The following is a 27,393-nucleotide window of genomic DNA, read 5'->3' as shown; positions in this document are numbered from 1 at the left end:
ACTTCCTCTTTGTTACATTCCCCTTGATCCTGCCCTACCAGGTCTCCCACACCCACCTCCCCACCAATTTGGATCGCTTGTTGTTCCCTTGTCCAAGACAGGGCTTTTTTACTCCCATAAAGAGCTATAGTCTCAGAAACTGACAAAGGCAATTCTTTCTACTTTGTCCTGTAGGGTCACTATGAATCAGAATTGGCTCAATGGCAGTGAGTTGGTTTTGAGTTTTACTGATTGAGGTAGTAGCGATTGAGGTTTAAAATAAACAAGGATTCCCATGAAGAAAATTCAGAATAACTAAGAACAAACCAAACTGACAGTCATTGAGCCAATTCTCATTCATAGTGACCTTACAGGGCAGATAGAACTGCCTATGTGGGTTTCTGAGGCTTTGACTTTTTGCTGGAGTTAGAAGCCTCATCTTTCCTCCCATGGAGCGACTGGTGGTTTGGCCTTGGTTTGGTTAGCAGCCCAACTCATAACCCACTACAAGTCACTATTGCTCTTGCAATTAACAACATTATAATTAATACTCCTGACACTTGGAGAAGTAAAAACAAGCCAGACTTGATTCTTCCACTCCTCAACACAGCTCACAATCAAGCCCAGCCATCAACTGCCACTGAACCAATCCAAACTCATGGTGTCCCCACGTTAAGAGGACAACCGAGGTGTTTCAGAAGTAGACATTCTTCCTTCAGAGGCACCCCAGGTAGATGCAAATCGTCAACCCTGTGTTGGCACTGGAGCATATTAACACTTACACCACCCAGAGACTGACCAACATGGAGTACACATATTGTAACACAGGTATGTAAGACCTAAGATCCAAGGGACAGTAACAGTAGTAGGAGGGAATGCCAGCACTCCCTGAGACATCAAGAAAGGATTTTCATTCAATCATTCAAACACTTAGAAGAACCTACTGTATGTTAGAAGTAATGAACAAAACAGTTGATGGGCCTTAGCCTCTGAGAGCTTATATTCTAGCAAGGAAGATAGTCATGACCCAAGAGGTCATCTACTTAAACTGGAGGAAGTGTGTTTTCAATGAAGAAAAGTTCACCATGGTCTGTGATCATTTATCAGGCAGATTTAATGAAGCCTTTAGGCCAGGGAAAGATTCCCTAGGTTACCAGACCTGACAACCAAGACTTGGAAGGATTTAATAAATAAGAATTCTGTGGATGGGAACAAAGTGAAAAGAATTCCAAGCAAACAGCTTGGGTATGAACCTGAAGGAGAGATGGGCTTCCCTTTACTGAGAAAGAGCCAACACCTTTGGGGAGAGAGGAAGTGAGTAAATGGGAAATATATTTATATATCAGGATGGGGAAATAGATCTATGTGCATATATTTATAGGTTTAGTATTAAGGTAGCAGAAGGGCATTGGGCCTCCACTCAAGTACTCCCTCAATGCAAGAAAACTTTATTCTATTAAACTGGCATTCCATGAGGCTCACCTTCCTGATACAATCGCTGAAGACAAATAGGTGCATAAGAAAATGTGGTGAAGAAAGCTGATGGTACCTGGCTATCAAAAGATATAGCGCCTGGGGTCTTAAAGGCTTGAAGGTAAACAAGCGGCCATCTAGCTCAGAAGCAACAAAGCCCACATGGAAGAAGCAGACCAGCCTGTGTGATCACGAGGTGTCGAAGGGATCAGGTATCAGGCATCAAATAACAAAAACCATATCATTGTGAATGAGGAGTGTGCAGTGGGGACCCAAAGCCCACCTGTAGGCAACTGGACACCCCCTTACAGAAGGGTCACAGGGAGCAGAAAGTCAGTCAAGGTGCAGTGTAGCAACAATGAAACATACAACTTTCCTCTAGTTCTTAAATGCTTCCTTCCCACCCCCACCCCCACTATTATGATCCCATTTCTACCTTACAAATCTGGCTAGACAAGAGGATGTACACTGGTACAGATAGGAACTGGAAACACGGGGAATCCAGGACCAGTGGTGAGAGTGGCCATACAGGGAGGGTGGAGGCAGGGTGGGGTAGAAAGGGGGAACTGATTACAAGGATCTACATATAACCTCCTCCCTGGGGGATGGGCAACAGAAAAGTGGGTGAAGGGAGATGTCGGACAGTGTAAGATATGACAAAATAACAATTTATAAATTATCAAGGGTTCATGAGGTAGGGGGAGTAAGGAGGGAGGAGGGAAATGAGGAGCTGATGCTAGGGGCTTATGTGGAGAGCAAATGTTTTGAGAATGATGAGGATAAAGAATGTACAAATGTGCTTTATACAAGTGATGTATGTATGGAGTGTGATGAGTTGTATGAGCCCCTAATAAAATGATTTTTTTTTTTAAGTTAGAAAGACAGGCATGGTGAGGTTTGACAAAGCCATCTGGGGCATGGTAGAACATAGATGCAGAATCTGTTAGGTGGAAGAGGTGTTCACCAAAAGAGCACCCCAGGCAAGCAAAGAAAGCCAAGTAGGGCACGGGTATACTCCATGGAACCACACACCAGTGAGAAACAACTCTCTAGGGTAAGGAGGCCAAGCGGTGAAGGCACGCAAAAAAGTTGGGACTTCCACCCTGTCAGGAAGTATGAAATTATGTTTCAAAAATTTTAGTAGTTGTGTGCTACCTTTACTGCATTTCAGTAAAGACATATCTAAGAACAGAGTGCTAATCCAATAATCTAGTCTCAAAGATGTTTCGTCATGAATTTGAACCAAACACCTTTCTGCTAATAGTTCCGAGTAACCATTCACTCACAGGAACTCAGCAAAAGGAATATTGAGATGAGATTCAGATGTCAGTTAATAATGCCCCAGGCATTAGAAAAACCAACCAGCAAAAAAGCAAAAGACTTTGTCTCTACAAATACCCACAGCTTTCTAAATGTTGTCTGCGCAATGGGGTTAGAGTAATGAATTTCTAATTGCTGCCTGCTGTGGACTGTGGAAGGGAGATGGTGGGTAGGAAAGGGGGTGGGGGTGCAGACCAAAGGTCACAACTCTTCTATCCAAAGGATGAAATCTCCAAGAAGACATACATTTTGCTTGATCACCTCCTGTGAAAGGGAACTCACTACCTCACAGATAAACTTTTTCCATTTGGGGATAATGGGTTCTAATATTGAATAGTAATTCACCTTCTCATAACTTCTTCCCATCCAGTTTTGCTTCTAACTACTCCTCTGGAGGAGTGACACTTCAACTCTCTGAAAATAGCATAATGAATACTTTCAATTTTCTCTCTTCTAAATTAAACAGATTTGTGTTACCAGATTAGGCCATTTATCCACCTGGCTTCTCTCCCAGTCACACACAATGTCATCTGAGCACAATGCTCTAGAGCAGTGATTCTCAGCCTGTGGGTTAAGACTCCCTTTGGGAGTCGAATGACCCTTTCACAGGGCTCGCCCGATTCATAACAGTAGCAAAATTAGTTACGAAGTAGCGATGAAAATAATTGGGGGGGGGTCATCAAGACATGAGGAACTCTATTAAAGGGTCACAGCATTAGGAAGGTTGAGAACCACTGCTCTAGAGAGTTGAGCTAATCAAAACCAATGAAAGTGTCACCCCACTTTCCAATAGGTCAGACTAACATCCCAGTAGCCATGCCTTCAGCAATTCTTACCAAGACATTGATACATTATCAACGTTCAATATAATCCAACCACCCACATCATCATCCTCTCCTAAATGATAATCTAAGAAACGCTAGTCTATGAAGAAACTTAATATTACTTTAAACACATACACACACACAGGCTCACCTGCTTAACACCTGTTAAACTACAGGACTTTCCAGAGCTTCGAATCTCAAAGATGTGACTGATTACATACCCATTGCCTCGAATGGCTCTGGAACACAGGATTAAAGCTTGTAGGAATGAATATGCTTTGGGAAATGTTAAGCTTACTCCCATCCCCAGGGCCTCTGACCAGATAGGCCTTTCCCTCTCCAATTCCCTCTCATTTCAGGAGGAGGAGAACATTCTTAAATCCAATGAGCTTCACAAGTCCTGTGCCATCCAACAGAATGTTCTGCCATATTGGAAATGTTCTATGTCTGTATTATTTCACAGATCCTAGCCTAGGGTCACCAAGAGTCAGAATGGCCTCAGAGGTGGAGAGCACCTTTATAGGTAAATATTGGGCATTTGAATTGTATGGCTAGTACAACTGGGAAACAAAATTTGAATTTTATGTTAATTTAAACTTGAAAAGCCACAAATGGATAGTGACTACTTACGACAATGCAGCTCTAATCAATCAAAATTATTTTAAAGCTGAGCTATAGTAATGATAATCTAATCATCCACTAATTAAAAATCAGTGAAATGGGTCATTTTCTCAAACACACATTAACTTTCTTGAGACACACACAGATAAGAGGTGACTTCACTGTCTCTGGAAGGAGGCCCACATTTAAACCTGGAGCAAGATGCTTTACCTCCTAACAATCACCTTTCACTTCCTGAGGGCAATCAGGCCATAATGCCACCATCTGAATATCACACAACATCCAACTGCCACAAAAACTCATGGTGAAGTGGAACAAATCAATTATTTAGTTGTGGAGCATGGAGCAGGTTTATGATCTTTGAAGATGTACTTTACATGGACAGTTGTCCATGCCTTCCCCTAATGCAGCAATAAGCCCGTGGATATTATTTTTTTTAGGCTTTTCTTTAGGTGTGCGGCTTTGTCAGAACACACCACCAACACTGCAGGCCATGCCCAGGAAGCAGGCATGCATTTGTAGGCTGTTGGCAAGTAACAGACACCATTGAAAGACAGTCTTAGGAGTGTCACTGCACGCTTCTCTGGGAATCTCTGCGGATTTCAACCAAGCACTCCTCCTACATCAAACCACGTTAGTACAAGTCATTGATTCCTCACAAAGTTAACAAGCAATGAGATGAGTTAACCTGGTGCCATTATGAGGCGAGAACACTGCCACCAGTGCATGTAACCACTGCATTTTGTTCATTTCCTCCCGAAGGCACAATAGGAAAGTGACTGATCACGTTTTTCAACTTCCACTCACAATTATTCTATACATGCAAAATAGGGTTCACGGTACCGTCTTAACCCAGGTGTCCACATGAACAGCATCTGAAGATACATGAGTTAGCTCATGAAGTCGTATCAGAGACTTAGTTTCCATCAAGTCAAATTGACAAAGCATATTCCAAACCCAAACTAGTATATCATTCATTTGATATGATTAAATACAAGAGCTGATTGAAATTGGAGTTCAAATAAAACATTATCACTTGTATGCAATGTGGAAAGCTCAAGTAAATTTAGATCTTTCCAGAGAAAACCACTATCTACCTGACTGTACTTTTTTGAAAGACAATGAGGCAATGCAGGAGAGTTACAGTCTGGGAAACTCGGGGGCAGTTCTGCCCTGTTCTGTCATAAATTCGAGGGCAGTGAGAACTTCATTATATAAGTAAATAATTACTTAAATAAGTAAATATATGCTTACAGGAGTGCTGCAAGGAAGAAACACCCAGCTGTGCACCTGTCAAGCACTGTGGGTCCCACAGTGTCACCAAGAGGACCAGCCTCCAAGACCTCCTGTACCAGCCTCCAAGTAGCCTGTGTTCGGCTTCCAGCATGAACACAGGACAATAACTCAGGAACCAAAAAACCTAGCTATCAAATTACAGAAGACAGCAGAGTATATCTATTCTCCTTGGCACTGAATGCCTAGAAACAAGTTGTACCACTCAGCCAAAAACAAGGTTAAAGATGAATAATGCTGTTGCTCTAAGGTAATGATGGCTGTGGCTTCAATTAGGGCACCACTGGTCATAGCCACCATTTACTTCCCTCTCATCCTCGGCAGTAAGATACATGCACGTTAGTTACTGTCCATGGTCTAGAAAGAGTCTGAGAGTCAAGCTGTTAAAATGGATCAAGTTTGATGCCACAGATGAATCTACCCGAGATTGTTTTTCTGAGAGGTCTTATAACCTCCACAAAACCCAAAATGACCAATACATTGTAACTACCATGCATCTGGGGACAATCAAACATGTGCTGCCATCTTCTCCAATCAAGCACAATAATACAGTGAACCCTCGCCACTTCGCACTTTTAACTTCCGCGGCTTCACTCTATCGCGGTTTTTGCGTAACAGCGCATGCTCTGTCATTACTGCCACTGATTGGCTCATACTGTACACACTTGATGCCATAAATAATATAATAAATAATAAATGATAATTGTAACGTCCAAAATGTTTTACTGTATTTTCCCTTTTTCGTTTAATAAATTGGGTAATACGAGTGTAATGGTGACTAAAGGGTGTTTTTTCATGTCCTCTATGCTCTAACTTCGCGGAATTTCATTTATCACGGTAGGGTCTAGAACGGATTAACCGCGATAAACGAGGGTTCACTGTATTCACAGAAGATAAATACATGAGGAAGAAATATTTAAGGACTTAAGCTGCAAATTGTTTCGCTCATGAAAAGAGATTTCTCTTCCACAACTTTTCTAACTTCAAGTAGCATTTTCCTTCAAGTCTATAACAAAATATGGCAAGCCACTGTGTAAAAACAAAAAAGAGCCCTCCCTTCCTGAGGGAGACGAGCAACAGAAAAGTGGATGAGACAGGGAGACAGCAGAAGGTCAAAGATATGAAAATAATAATAATTTATAATTTATCAAGGGGTCACGAGGGTGAGAAGGAGGGGGAGAGAGAAAGGGAAAAAAAGAGGAGCTGATAGTAAGGGCGCAAGTAGAAAGAAAACGTTTTGAAAATAATGATGGAAACATATGTACAAAAGTGCTTGATACAATCGATGTATGGATTGTTATAAGAGCTGTAAGCACCCCCAATAAAATGATTTATTAAAAGAGGTGTCCTCAAGAATCTTTGACCTTTTAAAAATATAGGCAAAAAATAAACTGTACATTTAGACCTAGAAAAGTCCCATGACCCTTGAGATGAATTCTTTTTTGTCCCCTGGGAAATGGGTGAATGATTAACAATACCTGGTGGGTGACTCTTCTCCAAGGTTTGAATTGTATGGAATAGATTCTATTTATGTTGTATCTATTTATATTAGTAACTATAATTAGATAACTAGGGCCAGAGTTTGTCTAGTAATATCTAACTACATTATTGTGAATAATGTAAATAATATACACTATTAGTCAAATAGTAATAATACTAATAATCACCATTACTTCTTTTTATTTTTGTGCTATGCACCACTTGGCAGCAATTACTTGCTGGCTCTCAATACCCAAACTATTCTAGTTGTATGTTTTAGGTGAGTACAATGACCGATCAGCTCAGATTACATTTCCAAGTCTCTCCCTCCATCTAGCTGTGGGCAGGAAATAGTGGACATGCCTGAAAACTGTGGATATTTTTTTACAGGAAAGGAAGACACATGCATGTCCAACTCTTCCTTTTCTCCTCCTTGTATCAGAGCAGGGTACAATGGTACTAGAAATGACAAATCTCAATAGAAAATGAACCTGAGTTCCCAAAATTGTAAAGTGAGTCACCAAAGTAATAGGCTGCCTCCCATGTGAACTATGAGGCAGGAAACAGCCAGCTTCGAGCTTGATTAAGCCACTGTTTCTTTGATCTCATTGAACACAGTCAACCACTTAGCTAGGTCTTTGGCATAACCACAAACCCTCATGTAATAACCCTACAGAGATATCTCATTATACTGTAAGGATGAGGAAACAGAAACCCAGAGAACTGAAACACTTTGTTCAACATCATAAAGGCAGCACGTAACTCAATGCCTTACTCTGGTTCTTCCTAGTCTTTACTATTACAAACTGCCTTTCGTGACAGGGCTCTTTAAATGAACTCTGCTCATGGTTACAGGTCCAACAAGCTTCGGAAAACTACAACTCTAGTTTGAGTAAATCTGCTGCACAAAACCTCTTTCCGATGACAGAAAAGCAAAGGTGTTACTTTGAGCAGTAAGTTGCACCTGACCCAAGCCATGGTATTGTTCATCGCCTCATATCCATGTGACGGTTGAACACTGAATAAGAAGACGGTAGAAGAAACAATGCAATTTAATTGTGGCGCTGGAGAAGAACACTGCACGTATCATGGGCTGCTTAAAGGACCAACTGATCCGTCATGGAAGAACCAGAAACACAGTGCTCCTTAGAGGCAAGGATGACAAGATTCATCTTACATATTTGCTTGGTAAAGTGGAAGGACAGAGAGAAAGACTGACAGAGTAACTGCAACAATGAGCTCAGGCTCGCTGTGAGGATGGCACAGGACCTACCTTGCAGTGCTTCTCTCTGTTGTGCAGAGTCATTAACGATCAGAACCAACTCAATGGCCCCTCACAACCACCACCTTGGGCAAAGATGTTCAATTATAAGAATGAATTTCCACCATTGACCTACTACCTATAAGGAGGCCTTAAATTCTCAACAGTCTTCAGAAGACCTTCCTTATTCCCATGAAAAACACCCTGCACGTGTCTCAAAATGACTCTTGTAAATTCGCACAATGTTTACAGCAGCTTTATTTAATAACTACAGAGCCCTGGGGGTGGAGTGCCTACACATTGCGCTAAGCCCAAGGTTAGCAGTTCAAAACCTCAACTCCAAAAAAGCAACTCCAAAGGACAATGATGAGGCTACCTGCTCCCACACAGACTTTGTCGCAGAAATTGACAGGGGCAGTTCTACTTTGTCCACAGGGTTGCTCAGTGTCAGAACCAACACAATGGCAGCCAGTTTGGTCTGGGGTTTTATTGGCAGCAACTGCCAGTATGTTCCCCAACGGGCACATAATAACTACAACTATGCTACAACCACAACAACCAAGTGCCAGTGACTCGCAGCGGCCACACAGGGCAGAGGAGAACTGGGCCCAGAGGGTTTCCAAGGCTGCAATCTTTACTGAAGCAGACGGCCGCACCTTTCTCCCGTGGAGCGGCTGTTGGGTTCCACCTGCTAACGGGTCCGTTAATGGCGGAGTACTTCAGCACTGGTCCACCAATGTGCCTTACAACCAGACAATGAAAACAAACAAGCTACGAGACATTAAAGGCATCCAGAAACTTTAAATGAGTAAAATTGCTATGAAAACAAACTGTGAATAAGCTACATACTGGATGATTCCAACTACCATATATAGTCGTGTATAAGCCAAGTTTTTCAGCACATTTTAAAGCAAGTTTTTGTGGTAAAATTAGGTGCCACGGCTGATATTCTGGTTGGCTTATACTCGAGTATATGTGGTATATAGGACAATCTAGAAAAGACAAAACTGCTAGAAAAAGTTTCAAAAAATTTGAAAAAGGTTGTTACCAAGGGTTTCGGGTGGAAGGTGGTAAACAGGTAAAGCACCAGACATTTTAGTTAAACTGTATGACACTAGAAAAGTAGACACACATCATTTGCTTGTCAAACATTAAGATGGTAGGAACAAAGCATGAGCCCTAATGTAAACGATGAACTTCAGTGCAATTTTGCTGTGAACCTAAAACTACTCTACAAAATTGGTCTACAAAAAACATTTTCCTAGTGCCCGGTCCCAATCCTAACTACGTGGACTGCCACCCTTCCCCGCTGAAGAATTCACTTCAGAGGACAGCACTAAAGCTGCAGCTGGGGGAGAGGGACATGTCTGATCAGAGCACATGAGAGCAAATGTAGGAGGAAGAAGAGAGAGTGGAGCACATCCTGGTCCACCAGGCCTGGATGACGATATCCCCACTCAGAACAGCCAATGCAGAGTGGACCATATGGCTGGCCCCACTATGAGACACAACATCCCTTGCTGACTCATGGCCCTACACTAGAGACACGGTGTTGGGAGTGGCCCGGTCTGAGCCCACCACACCAAGGCAAAACACTAAGGGTATGCAGCAGAGCAGGGATAGGAGCAGAGCAGGGAGGTCCCGAGGGAGTGCAAATCATAGACTTTGGGGCCAGGATGTGGCACCCCATCAGACTTGACTTGAGGACACTCCTAGAGGTCAACAAACAGACCTTGAACTATTTACAGGTTTTTCGCTTTTTAATTTAAAAGTTTTCGTTTATTTATTTATTTATTTATTTATTTATTTGTTTATTTATTGCTCATTGGTTCTTTTGTCATTTTGTTTTCTTTTGTAGCTTTGTATTGCTATGTCTTGTTTTTTTTGTGTGCATATTATCTTTGCAGGTCTATCTAGATAAGACAGGCTGCATGAACAATCTGAGGGGCAAACATCGGGACCAATTGATTCCAGGGATAAGGAGGTGGCGCTGACCAACCCAGGGACAAAGGAACAACAAGTGATCCAAAATCAGTGGCAAGGAGGGTGTGAGAGGGCTGGTAGGGATTGATCAAGGGCAATGTAACTGAGAGAAATTACTGAAACCCAAATGAAGGCTAAGCATGATAGTGGGACAAGAGGAAAGTAAAAGGAAAGAAAGGAAAGAAATATGAGGCAAAGGGCATTTACAGAGGTCTAAATACAGGCATGTACATATGTAAATATATTTATATATGATGAGGAGGAAATAGATCTATGTGTATATATTTATAGGTTTAGTATTAAGGCAGCAGATGGACATTGGGCCTCCCCTCAAGTACTTCCCTCAACAACACTTTGTTTTATTAAATTAGCATTCCATGATGTACACCTTCCCGACACGATAGCTGAAGACAAATGGGTACATAAGCAAATGTGGCAAAGAAAGCTGATGGTGCCCAGCTATCAAAAGGTATAGCATCTGGGGTCTTAAAGGCTTGAAGGTAAACAGGCGGCCATCTAGGTCAGAAGCAACAAAGCCCACATGGAAGTAGCACACCAGCCTGTGTGACCACGAGGTGTAGAAGGGATCAGGTATCAGGCATCAAAGGACAAAAAAATCCTATCACTGTAAATGAGGGGGAGTACAGATTGGGGGCCCAAAGCCCATCTGTAGGCATTCCCTTACAGAAGGGTGGCAGGGAGGAGACGAGCCAGTCAGGATGCAGTGTAGCATCAATGAAACATACAAATTTTCTCTAGTTGTTAAATGCTTCCTCCCCACTATTATGATCCTAATTCTACCTTACAAATCCAGCTAGACCAGAGGATCCACACTAGTACAGATAAGAACTGGAAACACAGGGAATCCAGGCCAGATGATCCCTTCAGGACCAGTGGTGAGAGTGGCAATACCAAAGGGTAGAGGGAAGGTGGGGTAGAAAGGGGTAACCAATTATAAGGATCTACATATAATCTCCTCCCTGAGGAACGGACAACAGGAAAGTGGGTGAAGGGACACATCAGACAGTGTAAGATATGACATAATAATAATAAATTTGCAAATTATCAAGAGTTCATGAGGGAGGGAGGAGCGGAGAGGGAGGGGGAAAAATGAGGAGCTGATACCAAGGGCTTAAGTAGAAAGCAAATGTTTTGAGAATGATGAGGGCAACAAATGTACAAATGAGCTTGATAAACAATGGATGTATGTATGAATTGTGATAAGAGTTGTATGAGCCCCCAATAAAATGATTTAAAAAATCTTTTTTCTTCAAAGGTCCTCTTTTTCCAGAAAAATAAAAGTACATGAACCAGAACTTTCAAAGTTGGCTTCAAAAAAAAAAAAAAACCAACACAAATAAAAACAAACGCACGAACATGGAGTCGATTCTGAATCACGGCAATCCTGTAAGACAGGGTAGAAACTGTCCCTGTCCGTTTCTGAGATGGTAACTCCGTATGGGAACAGAAAGTCTCACCTTTCTCCCACTGAGCGGGCTGATGGATTCAAGCTGTGGACCTTGGGGTTAGCAGTCCAAGACATACCCATATACCAACCAGGGCTCCTCAGCGTGGGGCAACTATTTTGTGCTTAAGATATTAGACACTGACAAATGCTCTGTGTTTATGGGGGGAGAGAATATTCCCTTGCTTTGATAAATACTCTGTGTAGAGCTAACTGCCCATGGGTGGATAAGTCCTTGAAACTCAAGGCTGAACTAACTTCACAGAAAGACTGCCAGTCAGCTCTTTTGGGATTATTACCTAAAACTCTTACCACTTTTCATGCAAATCCCCCCTCTCTAAATTTCTTGGGACCCAAATAATCTGGAATAGAATTAATTACCCTGGAAGTCATTGGAAAATACATTATTGTCAAGTGCGTTTACATTTCAGTAAGTGTAACAGGCGTTATAAAGATGGTGTTGGTTTCCCATTCGATCGAACAACCAAGTCTCAGGGCAATCAACTTTCTCAACACATAAAATGAGCAGAGCTGGTCTTATTCTAAATTAACAGAAAGGTGTGTCATGTGATCAAGGATTAACAAGGAGTGACAGATAGTTTTTAATCAACATTAAAAGCTCCTCAAAGGAATGTTCCTGGCATGAGGGAGGAAAAGAGCACAGTTACTGAGTCGCTAGAGCAGTGGTTCTCAACCGGTGGGTGTGACCCCTTTGGGGATTGTACGACCTTTTCACAGGGGTTGCCCGATTCATAACAGTAGCAAAATGATAGTTACGAAGTAGCAACAAAAATAACTTTAATGGTTAGGGGGTCACCACATGAGGAACTGAATTAAAGGGTCACGGCATTAGGAAGGCTGAGAACCACTGCCCTAGAGGACCTAAAGCACTTAAGGGGATCCTTCAATTCTCAAAGTCGAAGGGTCAAAGAGCTACATTGTGAAACGTGAAGAGAAAAGAATACATCTACATAAACCACTCTTGGAAACAAAACCAACTGACTTCAGCTCAGCAACCAGTCATTTTGAAAACAGTCAGCACCTGGCCTGAGGAGCTGGTTTTCCTGGAAGGCTGTCTGTGAAGATGCAGCAGATCCTCACCCCAAAACCTTGCGCTCCTTTAGGGGAAGCCCTCTGGCCTGAACAACTGAAGGAGCGATCTCTCCCCTTTTTGATATTTACTAACTCCTTGGATTCCACAGTGTATTAATGTAATTGGGAGGGAGAGGCAGGTGATTTGCTGAACTGAAAAATTAATTCTGGGAGCCAAGAGAGAATCAACCTTGGGGCTACCTAATGGTCTCACTAAGATGCTTAGATCCAACAGACTAAGTTCTGACTCATACCAAAAAAAACCAAACCTCACTTCTATCAAGTCAATTCTGACTCACAGGGATGCTATATAGTTTGCAAGGCTGTCTGTCTTTACGGGAGCTGAGAGCCTCATCCTCCCAAAGAGCAGCTGATAGGTTTGAACTGCAGACCCTGCGGATAGCAATCAAATGTCTAACTGGTAACGCCACCAGGGCTCCATACAATGCCATCATTTCCCCCTATAAGAAGGGCATTAGAGAGGGATGTAACCAACTTGCTTCCAAAAGGAAATTATTACAAAGTAGGGGTGGTACAAAACGTACTGATTGTCAGCAATTACATTAATACACTGTGGAATCTAATCATTCATCATCGTGACATTTCTATAAGCATTAATCGCTCTTTTTCCCTCTCCTAGGAGCCCTGGTGGTACAGGGGGTTACTCGCTGGCGAAGGTCAGAAGTTCAAAATCACCAGCAGCTCCAAGGGAAAAAGATGAGACTTTCTACTCCATAAAGAGTTACAGTCTTGGAAACCACAGGGCAGTTCTACTCTGTCCTGTAGGGTCACTATGAGTCAGAATCGACTCGATGGCAGTGAGTTTTTCCCCCCTCTCCTGCCTACACTGGGGGTTTCCACGATTAAGCTTTGTTCTTTATACATTCATGTTTTCTTACCTTTTATATACGTGAGGTCATATAATATTTGAAAAAAAGTTCAACTGGTTCTATCTACTGTGGTAGATAGATATATTTACAAATACCTGCTTATTTAGGCCTGGAGGTGTAGTGTCATGGGGCATCCAATTAATCGGCATAATAAACTGGGATTATCTCAATTTGATGTATAGTGCCCAGGAACTTAAAAACTTGGTAGTGGCCAACCAAGGCCCAATGATTGGTCTACATCTGCCAGGAACGACAGAGGAGGGGGATTCGATAACAGGATGAAGATGTTGGATGTGGGGTAACTGACTCCACAAACAACTGTCTCCTTTGTCCTGAGACCAGAAGAATCTGCTGGTGTTCAGCTACCATTCCACCAAAGAATCCTGGATTAAAAAGGACAAAGCATCGAGCACAGAATTTCAAATCCTCATGGACTCCAGACTTCCTGGAACCATGAAGGTTGGGTGAACCTCTGAAGCTATTGTCCTGAGATAATCTTTAAGTCATAAACCAAAAATATGCCCAAAGTCTTCCTAAAACCAAGCCACAGGTTATGCTTAGCTAGAAAAAAAATAAATAAAAGGTCATGCTCTTTGACAGCAACAGTTTGAGAGATTAGAGAGCCTTCAGAGGCAGTGAATTTATGTCGATGGAGGAAGAATTCACTCAGAAAAGGGTGGTGAGATTGGCTACACTACCCAAAGAATGCCATCACTAAGTGGACGTGGAAAAACTGTGGAGTTGCTGGATTACTGTGTGTTCCCAACAACAAAATTAAACAAATTTTACAACAGGAATCAAAGTATGGGTGCACAGGAGTCCTGCTGGTTCGAGTCCTTCCAAAAGAAAATGTAGCGCTTCAGCAACTGCAGGCATTACATGCGATAATCAGACTTGGTGTACAGTCGAGGAAACAGGCTTCGAGAAGCAGATCACTTGCTAAAGGTCACCTAGCTTAACTTGGTTAAGGTAAGCCAGGCAATTGGAACCAGGGAAGTCAGCTGGGGCTCTACCCAAATCCAAGTATCATCTCTGTCATCACCTTGCCATGTCTTTGCTTCCAGAACTGCCTAATGAGGAGTTGTTTATAGCTTTCCCACCCTCACAAAAAGACCCAGAGAGAGAGAGAGAGAGAGAGAGAGAGAGAACTCCCCCATTACTACTTTGAGATAAGCTTTATGAAGAAATTGGGGGCAGGAAAGGGTAAGTCACTCTTACCCATTCCTAAAAGCCAGAGGGAAGTGGGAGAAACAAAAGATTCAGAAAGGTAGTGACTCTGTGACAATGGTGTAAGTGGTGGTTGCTTGCACTTAAATGACAAAGGCTGGCAATACTGTGGTCTAACGCCCCAGACACCGAAAGTATTCACAAGTTGAGTATGTTGCATCATTCTTTAAAAAACATGATGGCTATGCGTTTCTTTAGGAAATTATAATTTTAATGAAAAATTGGGAAATATTTTTTGTGACTAGATATGCAAATATACTTGAAGTATTTTTGAGTTTTAATTATGCAAGCCTTTTAAAAGTTCTGCTGTTAAAGCTGCTTATTTGTGAGGTGTCATTATATACTACCTAATTTTTTTGTTTTTTCTCATGTTAGAAGATGCGGCACACAAGACCAACAGCATAAAGCATCTACATTTGAAAACACACGTCATTGAGCCATAGGTATATTTACCTCTTGCTCTTGTCTAACTCCAAAAAGCATGATTTCAAAGATGCTCTTTAAATTCCCTCTGGCCACTATCCTGTGGTTTACTCCACCTTGTCTTCGGAGGGGAGGGAGATGGGTTGCTTTTAATTTTTTTTTCCCTAAATACAATCATTTAATTTTTATATAAGAACATTTAAAAATAAATTCTCACAGCACAGCTGCCGTTTGGGCAAGGAGGCAACCACACAGAGAGCTGGTGTTAAAGATCAGATGTAGCCCTTCGGCCCTGGCACTGGCACTGAGCACGGCCCGCAGCCATGCAAGAGTGATTTGCCATGCCTCAGAAGAGACAGGAAATAGAATTTATCTTCCTCTAATAACCTGCCTCCTCCCTTTCCTCCTGATCATGGTCCATCTGGCCCCAGGGTTGAAACGAGGAGGCTGGTACTCACAGAATGTCCAAAGATGAAACAAGGTGGGTACAGAACACCAAGGAGGCCTGACTTCCCTGAAGCAAGCATGCCTGGGGCCCACGCATTTTAAGGCAGCCACGGGAGTAGAAGGGGAAAGACTACAACGCAGGTCATCATATATCAAGCAAGTATTTCAACCAAGATATGCCAGGGGTGTCTAAGAAAACAACAGGGTGGCGAGATTGTGACCCCATAACCACCTGGCCTACAGAGGAAACAAAGGGGTTTCCAGAGTCTCCCCTCAGCTTTCTGCAACAAGGCACAACTTCCTGAGTCAATTAATTCCAGTTCAGTCTTGCTCACCACCACCACCCTCACCCTTTCTTTTCCTACGGAGCCCACACACAAACACCTAACTCTAAGAGGAGAAGCTACCTACTGGCCAACCAGCTCTAAGCAATAGCTTCCCTCCACCCACTTCTGCACACAGCCCACACATCCTGCAGAAATGTGGTGGGAGTAAGGTGGTAGGTAATAAAATCAAACTTTTCTTTGCCACCTTAGGGCATGACACCTCAGCAGTTAGATATTCTGTCTCCAGGTAGCACAGTTTCTTTAAAGAAAAAGAAGTACACACCACTGTGAATCAAAGGGCAGGCAGGCTTCCTTAAGAAATACAAATATACTCCTTCGATTCTCTTATTCGCCACTCAATTTAATCCACCCATCCATTGCTACTGGTGAACTGTGACAGGCTAGAGTACACTACTCCTTAGGTTTGCCTAAACCACAAATCTTCATGGAAGTAACTGGTGGGTTTGACTGACTGACCTTGTACCACCTACAGTCGAATCTAATCTAGACACTAGCAAATCCTGAGCAGCACTAGCTAAATGGGGCTGGGCTGGGTGGTGGTTTTGTAATCACTAGAGGTAGATTAGGAACAAGATAGTTTGTTTGTGATCTAGAGCACTTGCATTCAGGATGTTAACAGGTCCATGATTTGTGAATACAAAGAGGCTCCTTGGCTACATCTGGTGAAGGTACCCTTGGTTATTGAAGTCTAACCTAGCTCTGATCAAATAAGACATCCCCCAGGAATCCATGTATCTATAACACACATACACACACATTCAAATACTAGCTGCATGCTGACGTCAGCAAGTGCTCGCAGGTGGGCAGGTGAAGAAACACTCTCCTGAAAGCGGTGACACAACACACCCATATAGCAAGTGGAAGACTGCAAGGGGGAGGAGGATGAGGAGGAGTGCAATCTCAGGCTCAACACAACGCACTGTGGTCACAGGACATGCAGGTCCCCCAGTTGTTAGTTTCTTCCTTCTCACAGTCCAGCTTACCTGAGCAAAGGAAGAAGTAAAACTGATGTCTTACCAGCACTCTCATCTAAAACTTTGCAACTACCAAAGGCAAGTGAACAAACAAAAAGGAACAACCATCATAAGCAAGCAACCCCACACTAGTAACGTGTCTCCTCACATGTGTGCATTGGACGACAGTGTGCACTTTCACTGGTGGTAAACAAGAGAACTCTGACCCACATCCTGGGCCTGGCACCGGACAAAGATCCGCCAGTATCAGAGCCCTATTTTAAAAGGAGTGGTCCTAAGAGAAGTGAGACAATCCTTTATATCTTTTTGCAAATGCAGACGCAATATAAAGGTTTAATAGGGCAAAGAAAAGTAAGAGTTTTGAAAGCAGCTAGCCAAAAGTTGCATTTGTTTGCCTGCTACGTAAAGCCTTTCTATTTGATAGGCCTTCTGGTCACTTTCACACTCAATGAGACAAGTATAGCTCGGACTCTTGTCCACCTGGCAATTTCTCAACCTATCTTATTAGATGCCCCATGACACACAGACATCATTCAAGAAGCCACCATGTAAATGGCAGGAAAGTATCTTAACCATTGGATTTTTCATATAACACATTAAAAATCCTAGTGTATAAACACATTTAAAGTATAGCCAACGCACCGCACCCCCTACCCCTCAACCGGATGATAGTAAGGTGGAAAAATTGGAATGGGAACACCAAGTCTAAGAAATGCAACATACAGACACCAATCAGCTGACAGGGTCAGAGGCAGTTCCAACAGCCCTTGTCTGCAGAAGGACTAAGATGGCACCTTCGAGCCCAGTGCCTGAAGCCACCTGCCTTACCTCTTGGGACAGGAAAGGAATGACTTGTGCACAGATTGCATTCAGCCTCTTGACAATCTCTGCCTGCAAAAAAAGAAGAAAAGAAGAAAGCAATAAAAACAACAGTCACAGCTGGTTACAGAGCCCCAAAATATTAGCAGGATCATATTAAAACCCACTTTACATTCTGGCTGGAGTATTTCCTAAGGATGAGGGAAAACGATGTCATCAGTAAGCCCATTAAAAGGAGGTAGTGACAACAGTGCCACATTAATAGCACAATTTATTAACCAGTTTCCATCTGACAAAGTTAACCTTCAAGCACCAGGACAACATAAAAAGGAGCTTCATTTTTAGGACTGGAAGTCAATTTCCAAAAGCTTTCAAACAGGACTCTTGGCCATTCTAATTTGATTTTTCATAAAATCTTAAGCCTTTAGGGTTTAGATAATAAAAATATGTTCATCTTGACATCCCAACATCTCTCAGCTAATGACTCATTAGATAGCTGTATGCGTGGCCTTTGCTTTAAAAGTAGCTACTGGGATTTTACATTCACACCCCTCACCTCCCAAACCAAATGAGTTGATTAATTCATATTCTCAGTTGTAAACTACTGAGGCACAGGATGCTTTCTTTAACTGCACAGATTTCCCGGGTTAAGAGTGCATAGCTATTCCCCATCCACCTTATGGGTAACTCCCCCACTTGCCCTTTAATGATGTATAAATTTGCCCTCAGTTTAAAAGACTGAATCAAGCAGCACCGAACAAATTCCTCCACACAATCACCTTCACTTGCAGCCCATCCACCTTTTAAATCATAGGAAAGGCTTCAAAAGCCTTTTTCATGCACTAAGGTAATATTAAATAAAATAAGAACCGTATGTACCTATTCTGACTCACCTACACATTCCACTGAAAGAGTTAAAGACTCAGGGACATATCTTGTTCTCCTTCATAATCCAGGGAGATTGCCACCACCAAGAGTCATAATATGCTGGACTTTTAACTGAACTTACCAGAAAGCAATTTGTATGTATATAGATATTAACCTTAGGAACTTTAATTATCTTTGTACTATAGCCCTGCAAAGGTCCCAACCATGGCAAATATTAGGAAATACAGGATTTTAACCAACAGGACAAAGCTACATTACCTTTCAAAATCAAACAAAAAAACAAAAAACACCACCCACTACAGGTTTTCTTTGAGGACCTAGTCGGCATACAGTCACCAATGGTTTGTCTTTTCAGGAAGCACTTTACATCCCTGTGATATGGGAACACAGGTGTTTATCCACAGGCATACAAGGAGCTTGTATTGTCATGAAGAGTGCGAAAAGCAGAGGTGAGGAGTGCTGAGAGGCAGAAAAAGTAAAACAATTACTAGTCCTGAGACATTCTTAAAATAAATTCCACCCAGGGTCAGTCCCTCATTTTACAAGAGGACAAAAAAGCTCTTTTTTTCTTGCTAAGTCATTACTAGAATGACAGCAGCACTCTACTTGTGCAATCTAGGCTTCCTTCTTTCATCAGCAACCCTTTTGACTTGGGAGCTATGCAATCTTTTTTAAATGCCAGCACCTTAAAAACTTTGCCAGCCAACAGAAAACACAAATCCACCATGTAGTTTCCAAACCGAAGCTTTCTGGTCCTGCCTGCATTCCTGACAGGATGGACAAAAACTCAGCACCAATGAACATCTGTGAATAAGGACCCAACTGTGCTGACCCGATTTAATTTACTGCACCAGCCCCATGGAGCATTTAGCAATCTTTTAAGAATGCTTAAACCACCATGAAAAGCTGCAGTGGGAATCACCAAACCACTCTCCACCTGGACCAACATACCACAGTGGTTCTGGGGTAAAATTCCAGGGTGAGCTAAGAAAATAGAGTAGCATTCACCAGGCTGAAAGCACTGTCTCAAAGGCATTTGGTTGTTAAGCTTTTAGTATGGAGCGGTGGAAGGGGAGAAAATAAAAGATAATGAGACACTTTGGGGCAGACCAAACTGATGATTCTAATGCTTCGAACCATCTGCCAAGCATATTTTCCTCATTATGTTGTTTACATAAATAAAATAGTCCCTTGCTATGAGGGCTGAAAAAAAATGTGTGGGCACATAAGATAACTGAGTTCTTTATAGTTTGCCTACATGATCGCGGCGGTAAAAAAGTGTCTATGGAAACTCAACTCATCTGGCAAAAAAAGACCCACAGGGTGTCTGCACCTTCATTTTGGACCTAGACTATTTTAAGCCTGAGCAACTACTAGTGGAGAAGGATGAAAAACAGAGTCATCATTTTCGGAGAAATAAAATTTAATGCGATGAGTTTTTGTTTTCCTGATTCATGGTATGTTCACAAACATATAATGGAAAGGGGAGGGAGGAAATCTTACTAGTTTTTTTTTTTTAAGGTCACCTTTTGTTTAAAGGACTTCTTAATATCTTTAAGTTGTCATGCCAATGGATGTTCATGGTCAGGCTCATTGGCAGCGGGGGGTATAGGGCTGGTGGTGGTGTGTGTGTGCATACTTATTTCATAAAATTAAGCAGGTCATTCCTCACTTTGAAAGCTGTGTACATGTGTGTGCTGTGATTTCATAAAGTTAAGCAGGTCATTCCTCACTTTGAAAGCTAAAGTTGCCTCAGAAACACCGCGGCTTCCACGGTCATCTAATTTTCCCTCTTTTGTCCCATAGGGTCCAGCTTTAGGGAAGCATCATTTATTTACAGGCCTTTCCACAGGGCTTCAGTGATCAGCCAATAATACTGTGGACACACACTTCTAATGGCCTATGTTTTGAAACTGAGTCTAATCTAATGGTATGGGGCACAAACTCTTTTTCCAGCACAGCCATTAAAGGATGTAGGTTATTGCTGTTGTCACCATTGATATTTGTCATTGTAATGTAATTAGGGCCCTAAAATGATGCATTACAGCCTTTGGCACAGCTTCTATTAAAACCTTTTCTTCTGCTCACTGAACTGCGACCTGCTTTCTGATGAATAACAGACAGACAGCTTTAGGGTAAGGAGCAGATTCATCAAAGAAGTATTTTCAGCTTTGAGGAAAAGGGGAGGGGGGGAGGGAAGGCAACCCAGGAGGAAAAACACGTGGGGAGGGAAAGCCACAACACATTTGAATTTCATCTGACCACTTGAAATTCTGATTGTGTCTGATGAATCTTGCTTAGACAATATATTCCCAGTCTTCGAATCACATGGTTAATCAGGGCTCTAATCTGCTATCCATCAGCCTATGCCAGCACTGTAGCTTCCAATCAAATTTATAGGTGATGTGGGTCATGCATCCCTGAGCAAATACATTCACCGAGATCCCATTTAAACAAGCACAGATTCTGAAATACTGCTGTTAGGGTTACTGCATGTTATCATGGAATTTGATGCTTTATGAGCACTGCCTGTAGATGTTCCGGATATTCCAAAACTGTATTAATGTCCCCAATAAAAGGACAACTGCTTAGGTCATAATAAAGCAAAAAGATCATTGTTGTGGCCATACTTTGTCAAAAACATTAACAAACACTTTATCCATCAAGAAGACCTTCATTTAGAAAAAGTCTCCATGCCAAAAGTCTCATGTGTGATATTTCCCAACCTCTATTTCCTCTCAGATATCATTCTGTTCAGCCGACAGTGTCTCATTGTTACTGAGAACGCACCGAACCCATCGCCAATGGGTTGGTTCCTACTCAGAGTGACCCACCACAACAGAGCAGAGGTGCGGGAGTAGACAGCCTCATCTGTCTGAGGAGCACTTCGGTGGCTACCAGTCCAATGCTGAATTTCCTTACTGTCCAGCAGAGAGCACATACACAATTATGATACACCACCCACAGTTTGGCCAAAATAGTTGGGGGGGATAAGGTTTTATGTGCAGAAAACACACAAATAATACACATACACACATATAACATGTATTTAAATATGCATTATATATTTAAGGAGAGACATTCCTTCAAAACCCCTTGGCTACACAGGTACCATGTGGCAGGCAAATGAAAGCCAATGAGCAGGTTTTAATACCGTGGTGATGGAACAGCAGTCTAGCAGTGTAACCAAAACCAAACAGCCACTGCCAATGACTCAAATTAATTGACTTACAATGATGCTCTAGGGCAGAATAGAACTAAATCTCTCCTAGGAGAAATGGCTTTGTCCAATCCATAGACAATACAGTTAGTAGCAGAGCACTTTAACCACTGTGTCACCAAGGCTCCTTGTAAAATGACTGATTAGTAATTAAACAGGAAAGCCCTGATCAATTTTTTCTTCACTCTCTACCTCAAAAGTCATTGGAAAATTTATTAGCTGCCTGGTATAATGAAAAAGCAATAACATACATTAAAAAGAATTCCACAATCAGATTACTAGATATAAAGGGTACACAAAAGTAAATATTTATTTTATCACCTATAACCAATTTTATGTCATTTAAGTAAGACAAAAACTAGTAAGCCTACGCTTGAATTCAATTACATCCTCTGAAATAGTCTTTATATAATAAAAATCTAATTTTTATTTTGAACATGGCTATTTGTTTTCCTTTTAAAATCATGAATCAACCTTACTTTAACAACACAACAGCCTTCAGAGAAAATGCCAATATCTTTCCTTTAGCAATCAAAACAATGTATCACAAGTGATTGTTGGCTTAAAAAAAGGTTCCTGAGGTTTTCAGCTTCATCCAAATAACAACACTATCTATGGTGTGCCTCTTGAAACAAAATGCAATAACAAGAAAACTACTAGAAAATTATTCCAGAAGTCTGACCTCTGCACCCAAAAAAAAAGCCACAGGAAAAAACCCAAAGAATATTATTTCATGATTAATTTTTTTCTAACAGTTTTCTTGGCAAAAAACAAAACAGTTTTTAAATGATGGATCTACTTCACTATTAATATATAAACTCTTATATATGTATATATATAAATAAACATTCTAAGGGGGGGGAAGGGAAATTCCTATTTATCTTATGGGAAATCTTTTTTGGAATAAGTACAAATAACTCTTGTAATCCCCTGTGGCGCACACCTTCCTTGTGCTGACTTCACTATCGAACGTGTTTTTTTATTTCAATCGAGAAATAAATGATCATGATTTGTTCATTGATTTGTTCGATATTTCTGAAGGAACTGAACAACTGATAGAACTGATACTGCCTACTCCTCGATTAAAAAACAGAGCGCTTATGGGAAATTTTTTCTAACTTAAAAAAAAAAATTCAGAGTAAACATGAAAGAGGTCTATTCAAGTAGTACTTTTCCCCCTAAACTGCCAACTCAATTATCATCTTGTCATCAAAACTCAACTTCACAAAAGAGATAAAAACATGTCATGGGAAAAACATATTTTGTGAATTTATTTTTAAAAAGCCAGACTGAAAAAAAAATTTTTTTTAAGGAAAAGCCAGACTGAAATAAGGGTTGGAGCCGATTTAGACCAAAAGCACAGTCAGCATTGCTGGCCAGCTAGCAACAGGAAACCTACGTTTTATTTTGTTCCGGTGCTTATTTTGCACAAAATACTTAATACTGCATAATACACCGATAATATAAAGTGATAACATGATCAGAATCAATTGAACAAGACAACTATCAATTTCCTAAAAGAATGCTACAAACTATCATCACTTTTTTGCAAAGAGTCCCCATTGTTTTTAAAAAGCCCTTCTGGCCAGTGTAAGACATGAACAAATAATAATTTATAAATTATGAAGGGTTCATGAAGGAGGGAGGGAATGAGGAGCTGATACCAAGGGCTCAAGTAGAAAGAAAATGTTTTGAAAACGATGATGACAACAAATGTACAAATGTGCTTGACACAATGGATGGATGGATGGATTGTGACGAGTTGTACAAGCCTCCACTAAAATGATTAAAAATAAATAAAAATAAAAGCCCTTCTGATACCACTTCCTCCTGTCTGGTGCTTGATTCCTAAGACCTTCACATGTATGAAACTCTTAATGTTTAACCAATGTCTCACACACACACAGTGACCCCCCACTAGCAGTCCTGATGGTGCTGTGACTTAGGTGACAGACTGTTAACCTTAAGTTGGCAGTTCAAACCCACCTGTCATTCCAAAGGACGAAGATGAGGTGGCCTGCTCCCTTAACGTTACAGGGCTCCGAAACCCTTAGATAAGGTCACTATGAATCAACTCGATGACAGTGGGTTTGGTTTTTTGGTTTGGGAGCCCTCTCAGAGATAACAATGTCAATGTACTTTGTGTTTTTAACCCGTATAAATACTACCTTACTGGTTAAGTGAGCCAAAAAGTATCTGTGAAAAGCTCAGTTAATTGAACAGCTTGAAGCAGCTCCCCACGGCCCATTCCCGCCTTTTTTTTTTTGTCTAACAAGATGTGTGTGTGCGCTGCTCCTGGTGTCAAGTGCAGGAAGACGCAAGGCACTATCTTTCCAAAGAGATTCACAGTAGACTTTACAATCTGTCCCCCAAGTGAAGCTTTATTTTACTGAAGCATTTTTACAATGATTAAAAATGGATGGCCCCTTCTCACCCCTTAAGCTTTTTAGAAGTATGCCTTTAAAGAAAATCCTGGATAGATTGCCTTTTATCCGGCATATGTCTTCTGGGCTCTGGTAATTGCATTTAAATACTGCTTCAATTGTTAAAAAATGCAGGAGAAAGCAAACATAGTATCAAGGTTGACAATGAAGATCCTTGTGCCAGACGTCCAATTACTAGCACAAGGTCAAATCATTTCAGTTCTCAAGTAAGAAAGACTGTAACCAGCGTTATCTCTGTTAATACTCAGCTCCACCATGGGAGAGGCAGGGAAAATTGGGGGGGAGGAGGCAAGCCTGGGAGGGCAGTGGGAGTCAGGAGAGAAAATTACTTTCTCTTATGAGCGTCACTTCAGCCTTCAGGGAAACAAGGTGGAGCTGGTAGTAGAAACTGATCCCTGCGGTACCCTAGTCTGCATACACTCATCTGCTGGTATGCCAGGGCAAGTCCTGCCACTCCTTTCTCATCGGTTTATCTTCCCTTTTCTTGCTTGCTGACTTGTTTGCCTTCTCCGTTCTTCCTTCCACGTTCACTTCCTTCTCACCACACCTATTCCCCAAACCCTCTTTTTTTTCTCTTTTGTTTACCTTACTCTTTTCTCCCAGCAAAAATGAACAGCCGTCTTAGAATGCTGATGTACAATGCATGCATTTTCACGCTCAGCCTTAGTGGAAGGGGAAAGTATTCCCTTTGTCTAAAAGAAGTAGAGAGATTTCATTTTGATTTTTCCCAACATGTTCTGTAGGGTCAAAATGATGTAGCAAGGCCGAAGCACACAAGAACTGGGTACTGAAATACTGGGGAGTGGAGGTGGATCCACACTAATAGTGCCTTATCCAGTTCTTCTTAGAGGCCAACATCTAGGAAAGTATTGATTTTGCCACTTCTTGTATACTCTTACTTTAGGCTAAAAGCTTCCTAGTCTGTTTACTTCTTGCTTAGCTTCTCCCCAGATTTCCAGTTATATCTACCTTCCTGAGCATTTCCTTCTTTCATGTCCTTTTAATGAGAAGCCCTGGTGGCATACTGGTTATGCAAAGGTCAGCAGATCAAACTCACCAACCACTCCACTGGAGAAACACCAAACTTCCTACTCCCACAAAGAGGTACATTCTTAGAAACCCACAGGGCTAGTTGTACCCTGCCCTACAGGGTGAGTTCGAATCAACTGCATGGCAGTGAGTTTGGTTTGGGAGATATATTTTTTTTGTCCTTTTAATTCATAGCATGGCCTCTATTGGTCTCTTCTCCCTCCTCCGAGCTACCCACACAAGGTGTGTCGGCGCTCTGAAGACACTGCTGCCTGAACACCCGTTTGTCCCCTTATGTTGTTCCTAGCTCTAATGAGTAGTCAGCATTTACCAAAATCACACTACTCAGTTTAGCCTGAAGTGCAGAGAGGGAGAAGTCGTTCTGCGTCTAGCACTAATGGACAAAAGGGTACTGGCAAGGGCTAAGGAGAGGGCACTCTTCCTGGACATTGGTCTTGTCCCTTCTGCCTGCATGCAACAGTTTTCCCCAAGGGCCCTCATGGTTGGCTCACTACTCATTATGTTAGTCTCAGTCCACAGAGAACCTCCTCAGACACCATCCTCTATCACTCCCTCCCCTGCCAGGCATGCACTGGTCTTTTCCTCACAGCATTTATAATCACTGGAAACAATTTGATATCGACTTTTACTTACATGGACTAGAGCAGTGCTTAACAAACTGAATGTGCATACGAATTATCCTGAGAATCTTATTAAAATCCAGCCTGGATTGGAGCATGAAAATCTAGTGTTCTAAACAAAAACCAGGATGACACTGCTTCGGCTAGTCCAGAGGCCTCAAGTAGCAAGGCACTACGAGGGAAAGTAGGCTCAGTAAGGGCAGAGATATCAGTCTAGATCCCAAATGCCTAAGCAGCAATCCCCTGACGCATGTTTGTTGAATGAATGGATGATGGAAACTTAGCCCTTTTGTAGGAATGCATAAGTTGTTGGAAGAATGTTGGAGCACATGAATAAATCAACCATGAAGGAGTATCCATTTTAAAAATCAGTTCACACACATCAATGCTGCCCAGAGCTTGCAGCCAGAGCCAGGTTTGGGATGCCAAGGACACATTGCAGCATGACGCCCAAAGAGGACATGCTACCCAGACCCCTTCCAACAAGGTCTATGACTTCCTGGGGCATCGCACGTTCTTCAAACCTGAGCATCAAGTACACTGAATGAGGACCCAAGGCATGGATTCTGACACAAAGACCTCTTTTCTCCTCCATCTCTCTGGCTGAATACTCTACAGTAGAAGGGTACTAATCAGGAAGAAACTTTTACCAATTCCTTGCCTGGTTTTGTTGTTGGTGTACTATTGTCTCTCACAGAAATCAACAATCACTCACCAATTCCCTATCCAAATCTGTCAGTGTATCATATACCGGGGACAATGGATGGTTGCCTGGGACAGGCTGGCTAGGAAATGGAAAAAGTCCAGCAGCACAGACCAACAACAGACTTTAATCAGAAAATTGTGTTTTTTCCCTATAACCATACACAGCTACTTTTGTTTACTTCTTTCTTAATCACTACACTAAGCAGGTTGAGAAAACTAAGGGTGAAAGAAACTATTATCCTCTATTTGTGGCCCACTTTCCTAGTTATTCTTAAAATAAATTTCAAGTAGTATTCAATTTACATGAGACAGGTAGCTGAAAATATTTAAAGGCTGCCAAAGGGATCAGTTATCAGGTATCAAAGAACAAAAAAATCAGTGTGCTCACCTCCCTGATATGATCGCTGAAGACAAAATGGGTGCATAAGCAAATGTGGTAAAGAAAGCTGATGGTGCCCAGCTATCAAAAGATATAGCATCTGGAGTCTTAAAAGCTTGAAGGTAAACAAGTGGCCATCTAGCTGAGAAGCAACAAAGTCCACATGGAAG

At 41.8% G+C, this 27,393-nt stretch overlaps 1 protein-coding gene across 1 annotated transcript in view; it reads right to left on the bottom strand.

Annotated features, from left to right (window-relative positions):
- Positions 1–27,393, bottom strand: part of TLE4 (TLE family member 4, transcriptional corepressor) — a 186,572-nt gene that overhangs the window by 111,188 nt on the left and 47,991 nt on the right. The window contains exon 6 of the mRNA XM_045288460.1: positions 17,927–17,989. Within this exon, the coding sequence (XP_045144395.1) occupies positions 17,927–17,989 (63 nt within the window). The remainder of the gene's footprint in view (positions 1–17,926; positions 17,990–27,393) is intronic.

This window comes from Echinops telfairi, unplaced genomic scaffold, assembly GCF_000313985.2.
Source record: "Echinops telfairi isolate 266 unplaced genomic scaffold, ASM31398v2 ScPeMD7_1;HRSCAF=3_1, whole genome shotgun sequence".
Classification (NCBI taxonomy): Eukaryota; Metazoa; Chordata; class Mammalia; order Afrosoricida; family Tenrecidae; genus Echinops; species Echinops telfairi.
The sequence above is the reverse complement of the archived record's forward strand: the minus strand, read 5'-3'. Positions and strand labels throughout refer to the sequence as shown.